The following is a 6,714-nucleotide window of genomic DNA, read 5'->3' on the forward strand; positions in this document are numbered from 1 at the left end:
CTCTCCGGAAGTGAGGCCGGGGGGTGTCCCGCGCATTTCAGTTCCCGTTTGTCGAGGCTTCCCCACACCTTCGAGTTGTACCTCCACGGGGCTAGAGGGGCCGGGGAGCGCATCCCGCCCCCGCCCCCACCCACACCGCCCCCGCCGCCGCCGCCGCTGCCGCTGCCCACACACTCGGAATCCCTGGCCTCGCTCCCGGAGACAGGGGCCGTGCGGGTACGCGGGCGCCGGCCTCCGGCGCGTTCCAACCCGCGGGCCTGCCGGCCTGGGCACCGCCGACGCGCGCCAATTTCCGCATCCGGCTCCTGGCGCTTCCGGTCTTAGCGGGTCCATCTAGGAGGTAAGTGAGTGAGCGTGCGAGGCAGGCTCCGCGGCGTGGATGGCAGCTGATCCTTAGACTCGGTTCCTTCCCCCACCAGTGTGTGTTGTCAAAGGTCCTTTCGTGGGACAGAGACTTGAGTGAGATGCATGTGGAGATTTCCCCCACCTGGAAACGAGGGAGATGAGTGCCTGAATTTGTATCTCTACTCGTGGGACCCGCGTGGGGATGCTAGGGTAATCCAGAGGTCAACTTTGCCAAACCTGTCACTGCCTTTGAGCATACTTAGACGTTCCCTCCATGGGCAGATGATAGAGTTCACCTATTCTGGCGTTGTAGATCGCAGTTTCAGCTAGTTGGTTTTGCGACCCCCTAAGTTTACAAATGAGACTGAGATCTAGAGAGGGGACATGGCCTTCCTAATACCATACAGCTGGTGAATTGTGGAGCTTTCTAGAATCCAGGCTTCCTGGTTCAGAATGAAGTTCTCCTTCTGTCATTTCACATTATTTGAGACGTTATTCTGATGTCTTTCCTCTCTCTTAAGTCCTGCAAAGATGGGTCTTATTGATTCCCAAGCCTATGGGCTCTGTTATCAGGATCGCTTTCTTCCCTAGGGTATGCTGCAAACCTCCAAATGCTGGTCTGTGGGATTCAGCAGATGAGTCTTCTATCTTCCTCTCATCTGTAAGCTGTTCTTCCCAACTATTCTCTCACCATCCAGTGTCATCATGTCTACCTTACTCCTCAATCTGGATTTTGGCGAGCCTCCCCCCAAAAAGGCATTAGAGGGAAATGCCAAGCACCGAAAATTTGTCAAGAAGAGGCGACTGTTGGAACGGAAAGGCTTCCTCAATAAGAAGAAGCAGCCCCCTAGCAAGGTGCCTAAGTTGCACTCAGAACCTTCACAGAAAGGGGAAACTCCCAGGGTAGATGGCACTTGGAAGGCCACTCCCCTTCCAAAGAAGAAGACAACAGCTGCCTCCAGCAGTGGGTCAGAGCAGTCCCTGGACAAGAAAGCTGCAGTGCCTTGGCTGACTCCTGCCCCTTCACAGAAGGCTGGTTCTGTTGTGGCTAAAGTAGATTTGCTGGGGGAGTTCCAGAGCGCCCTACCAAAGATTAAGAGCCACCCAACTCGCCCCCAGAAGAAGGGATCCCAGAAGAATCCTCCACCCAAGAATGGCCCACAGAACTCCACCCATACACATTCAGAGAATAAATACTCTGGGGTATCCCAGAAGATACCGGGGAAGATGGTGGCAATTGACTGTGAGATGGTGGGTACTGGACCCAAGGGGCATGTCAGTTCCTTGGCTCGATGTAGCATTGTCAACTACGACGGAGATGTGCTCTATGATGAGTACATCCTCCCCCCCTGCCACATTGTGGACTACCGGACCAGATGGAGTGGTATCCGGAAGCAGCACATGGTGAATGCTACACCCTTCAAGATTGCTCGGAACCAGGTAGGAGGCATGAGGGATGGTGGTAGCAGCGAAGCAGATAGGGCAAGGTCCAAATCATTTTTCAGCAAAGGATATCACTCTGGGAAGGCACCAAAGGATTGTGGAGGGATGGTTGGAGTGGATGGGAGTAGCAGATAAAGAAGGCTTTTCTTTTGGGATGAAGAATGGTAAGAACCTGGAAACTTACAAATAGCTGGTGTAATAAACTGTATTAGATCTGTTTTAGATCCCAAGTGGAATCCTCATCTGGCTAATTGGGACTCTGCTAGAAAAACAGCAACCTGTGATGGACAGAGTAGCAGGCATGAGTGCCAGGGGGAAAGGGCTCAATTTGAGAATACCTTGTAGAGGTGGGGCTGGGGTTGAGAACAGAGAGGTGGAGGGCGCTTCCCAAGCAAGAAGTGGCCTGTGGCAGTGTGGAAAGTTGGTGGATAACTGGAACAGGCAGCCTGCAGTGAAGGGGGTAAAAGACACAGGCCTGATATGCTGGGGTTCTCATCTCATTCACTGAACAATCCTAGCCACTGTAAGCTCTATGCTGAAAACTGGAGGCACGCTGAATGAACAGGAAAGGAGGATGAACTGGTAGAGGGGAAGCGGAAAGGAGCTGCTGGTCTTGGAAGGCCTCCAGAGGGCACCCTTGATCCACTGTGTAATTTCAGCTCCACATTCTTTGTCTTGTCTAGACACACTGTTCCAGTAATTTCTCATATGCCAGAGCAGTAAGTTGGAGGAATTTCATCAGCTAGGTTTTAGAAAGAACATGAAGAGTTAAAGAACATCCTGTGCACCCTCAAGTGTGAGCAAAGGCTCGGGAGAGTCAGAAGATCGGGTGGGTCTGAAACAGCACATCCACTTAGCTTTAATGAAGGCTGTGTGTTAAAATTAATGCAAAGTAAAGGTGTTAGTGGTCAGTAAACTGTAGGGGCGACTAAATACCAAGTTGATTAGACTATATCTGGTTTTCATCATAAAAATCAGTGCCCAAGCTGGGGTATGAGACCAAGGTACATTCAAATGAGTCTGTACCCTTCCAAGGGGGTCCCATTGAGAGGCCAGGCATTGATTCCAGGCCTGTTAACTCTTTCGCGGTCTGTTTGGAACCCCATTTTGGTAACAGCCCTCAGAGTTCATGGCATATTCTTTCGACATCCTCATTGGAAATGAATCTTTTTTTTTAGGGGGTGGGGCATACCTTGAGGCTTGTGAGATCTTTGTTCTGTAACTGGGGATCAAACCTGGTCCCCCTGGCAGTGAGAGTGCTGAGTCCTAACCACTGGACTGCCAATTCTTAATTCCCAATTTTTAATTTTTTATAGCTTGTAGGCCCTTTGAGAGTCTGATGAAAGCCATAGATTCCCTCCCAAAACAAACACAGAAACATACGCATATCAATTTGCATATAGTTGGGGGCTTCCATTACCTCCCTGGAGCCCATCTTTACAGTAATTGTCCCAGCCTGTATCTAAGGCCAACGTAACAATTATCATGGTTAAAGAACTTCAAGTATCAAGCCAGGACTGAACTAGGTAATTACATGAACATCACATTGAGGTAGAAATTAATGCGACAATAAGGAACCACTGGCTAGGCGTCCAAACAGGGTTACACCATGAAAGATGCCTACTTTTACCTCGGGGAGAGGAGATGGATTTCAGGTAAAAGAAAACTTGTGGGAGAAGGCATTTCAGGGATGAGACAGGTGAGCAAGTGGTGAAAAGAGCCTAGGAGGACTTAGAGCTGTGTTGGACTTTTAGAATGCAGAGGCTGCATCTGTGAGTCGTGCTTCTTACCACCTCCTCTTCCATGTCTGTTTCAGATCTTGAAGATTCTGGCAGGGAAGATAGTGGTGGGGCATGCCATCCACAACGACTTCAAAGCCCTTCAGTACATTCATCCCAAGTCCCTCACACGAGACACCTCTCATATCCCCCTCCTCAACCGTAAGGCTGACTGCCCAGAGAATGCCACCATGTCTCTGAAGAGTCTCACCAAGAAGCTGTTGAACCGGGACATCCAGGTAGCGTCTCCCCAAAGGCTGCCAGACCCCTGGCTTGGACGGGAAAGGCTCACCTGGTGCCGCTCTCCAGGCTCTGACACTCAGATTCCTCTGACTGTAGAAAGATCCAGGGGGAGATGCTCTGATGGGAAGAACTTTGGGCAGAGAGGTCCATCTCTACTTAGGCATAACAGTTCTTGTTTCCTGCTTCCCAGAGTGTTCCCCAGGGTACTTGGAAAAGGAAAAAAGCCTAAAAGTGGGACTAAAACCCTAAGTAAGAAAAATGGGAAGCAGGTAGATGTGGTGGCCTAACTGACCATAAAGTGGCTTCAGGGGCCTCTTAGTATTTCATATGTTTGGCAGTCAAAGAGGGGGTGGTCTGCCTGGCATGAGAGTATAGACATGTCATACATAGATTAGTTAAGGAACTAGGGAAGATGGAAGACTCAGAAGGTCTGTCTATGATCAGGTCTGTTCTGCTTCTACAGAAGAATGTAGAACAATATGGTGTGTACTTGTTGCCACAGAAAGGACTGAGGCACACCATAGTATAGGAGTTGAACCCCTGAAATCAGGTGATGAGTGGGGCCCCACCAGAGGTCTGCCTTTGCAGCCCGCTAACTGCACAAGCAGCAGCATCACTGAGGTTGGAGAGAACCAGTTGGGAAGGGAGGAAACGGCCTCTTGTAGCCTCATGCTCTTTTCTTCCTCCCCTGTTCAGGCTGGGAAAAGTGGACATTCCTCAGTGGAAGATGCTCAGGCCACCATGGAGCTGTACAAGTTGGTTGAAGTTGAATGGGAACAGCACCTGGCCCAGAATCCCCCTAAAGACTAGGGGTCACTGGCGATGCGGCAGGCGGAAGCAGCAACACAGCCAGGGCGGGGCAGTGGGCCATGGACAGCCCCACCAGCGCCGCACCTTGGAAGCCAGGGGTTCTGGGAGAGGGAGGCTGCACCCCAGGCTTAGCATCCATTGAAATTCACTTCAGGTGTTGTGTGTCTGGTTAACGTTACTTGGAAGGAGGACGCCTCCATGTCAGAACCCACCCCCGGGCCGTTTACCTCTTAAATGGTGCTAACCATGTGTCCCAAGGTGCTTTGCTTCTGGGAAAGTCTTTTGACTTTCAAAGGGCACGGCAAACTGGGAAATGTCTTTTCCCAAACTGCCTTATCGCTAGGGTGGCCATGTGTCTCATTATGCCTTTCCTCTCAAGCAATTAACAGCACTCTCTTTCACTCTCAGAAGTATCCTGTTGGATGATAACTTGTATGATCACAATGCATCTCTCAGACTCTGCTTTCTGCTCAGAGTCTACATCTGGTTTGTGTTGGGATATCACCTATTCTTTCCACCTTGAATTCCGGAGGAGCCATTCCTGGTGAGGTTTACTTCTCCTTAGGGTTATGGGCAGCAGAGGTAAGAGAGTGACTTGGAAATCAATTTTTCTGATTTAGGAAAGCAGTCTCCTAAAGTGATAGAGAATTTATTTAATTTAAATCCCACTTGCTAGGTTAAAGAAGAATTTTAAAGTGTTTCAATGAGTTTTAGTCTTTTACTTTGCTAAACCAAGCCTCTGAAAATGCAAATTATTCCCTTGATAAATTTTTTATAAAGGAAAAACAGTTGTGTGGTGTTTTCTTTATAACTTCACATTAAATAGCTTTGCCACAGACTCCTTAGCACTGTAGCTCTGCCAGGGGGGCTGGGTCTTTGGATGACACTGATGGACCCTGGTTTGCTGGGAGTCATCGGGAAGCGCTGACCAAGCCTTTGTCTGTCGCCCGTGTGCTCTGCTGCCTTCTCGGCCCTACCACAGATCAACAAGCACACCTGAAACGACGCTTCAAGCCGCACGAACACCCTCACACAGGGTATGTGACCAGGAGAGTGACTCAGAGAGTGGGCATGTGGGAGGGATGGAGCGGGGGAGAAAGGTGCTCGGTGACGCCAGCCTGGTTACTCCTGCCAGCTCTTCCTTGGTGGTACACACCCTGATGTTGGGAAAGTGAGTCACAGGTCTGACCTTGTGGCTGGGATCACTGTCTGCGCTCTGTCTTGAGAGAATGCAGACTCCGTGTATACACCGAGACTCTTGCCCTCTTGAGTGGCTATTTTGGCTCCAGAGGCCAGAGTCACAGTTGCGGCTGCCTATAGAAGGGAATTTGCTGCAGCCAAATGAGACCTTGGACGTGGTCTTGCTGCTGTGTCCCGCACTACAGCATCTGCTTGAACAGGCAGCTGTTGAGCTCTGAGCAAGTTGGTTCCTGTTGAACCCAACATAAGCAATGTCCATGACACTTCACAAAGAAGCGCTAGGCGCTCTTACACATCTCTTAAGTGGGAATAATGTAGGAAGGTCACACCAAAAACGGGTTACAAGTCTTAAATGAATGTGAGTCTTAATTACATTGCAATCAGGAAACTAGAAGCTAAGTGGAAAATTCTCCTTTGAGTTCAGGTTTTAGGGTACCTGGCTGGGTAATTTATTTTATGAAGTATACTGTTGATTTACAATATTGTTTCTGATGTACAACAAAGTGACTCAGTTATATATAACAATCATATAGTCTTTTTCATGTTATTTTCCACTGTGTTACCATACGATGTTGAATATAGTTCCCTGTGCTCTGCAGTAGGACCTTGTTCATTCTGTATCTAACAGTTTACAGCTGCTAACCCCACACTCCTGATCCATCCCCTCCACCTCCCTCCTTGGCAACCACGTGTCTGTTCTCTGTGCGTCTGTTTCTGTTTCACAGACAAGTTCGTTTGTGTCATGTTTTAGATTCCACATATAAGTGATATCATATGGTATTCGTCTTTCTCTTATTCACTTACTTCACTTAGTATGGTAATCTCTAGTTGCACTTGGCTTTTATGCTCTACTTCACCCTCCGACTCAGGCGCCCTCCGTCCAGCATTGGGAAGG

At 49.3% G+C, this 6,714-nt stretch overlaps 1 protein-coding gene across 2 annotated transcripts; it reads left to right on the top strand.

Annotated features, from left to right (window-relative positions):
- Nucleotides 1-12: 12 nt before the first annotated feature.
- Nucleotides 13-5,407, top strand: ISG20L2 (interferon stimulated exonuclease gene 20 like 2). Of its 2 annotated transcripts, none has more exons than XM_027529905.1 (4): nucleotides 13-340; nucleotides 937-1,785; nucleotides 3,605-3,805; nucleotides 4,506-5,407. In XM_027529905.1, exons 2-4 carry the CDS (start codon nucleotides 1,051-1,053, stop codon nucleotides 4,617-4,619), a joined length of 1,050 nt encoding a protein of 349 aa, XP_027385706.1. In that variant the 5' UTR covers nucleotides 13-340; nucleotides 937-1,050; the 3' UTR covers nucleotides 4,620-5,407. The 2 variants fall into 2 exon arrangements, with proteins under 2 accessions (XP_027385706.1, XP_027385714.1); XM_027529913.1 differs by having other exon boundaries at nucleotides 257-340; nucleotides 1,044-1,785.
- Nucleotides 5,408-6,714: the final 1,307 nt, after the last annotated feature.

The sequence above is a fragment of the Bos indicus x Bos taurus genome, chromosome 3 (assembly GCF_003369695.1).
Source record: "Bos indicus x Bos taurus breed Angus x Brahman F1 hybrid chromosome 3, Bos_hybrid_MaternalHap_v2.0, whole genome shotgun sequence".
NCBI classification, from domain to species: domain Eukaryota; kingdom Metazoa; phylum Chordata; class Mammalia; order Artiodactyla; family Bovidae; genus Bos; species Bos indicus x Bos taurus.

What these genes read in the sequence shown, in the direction of transcription:
- ISG20L2 (XM_027529905.1), top strand. Translation starts at nt 1,051, where the DNA reads ATGTCTACCTTACTCCTCAATCTGGATTTTGGCGAGCCTCCCCCCAAA. An exon ending in TCAAGATTGCTCGGAACCAG is followed by an intron (nt 1,786 to 3,604) that starts GTAGGAGGCATG and finishes TGTCTGTTTCAG; the next exon opens with ATCTTGAAGATTCTGGCAGG. An exon ending in TGTTGAACCGGGACATCCAG is followed by an intron (nt 3,806 to 4,505) that starts GTAGCGTCTCCC and finishes TCCCCTGTTCAG; the next exon opens with GCTGGGAAAAGTGGACATTC.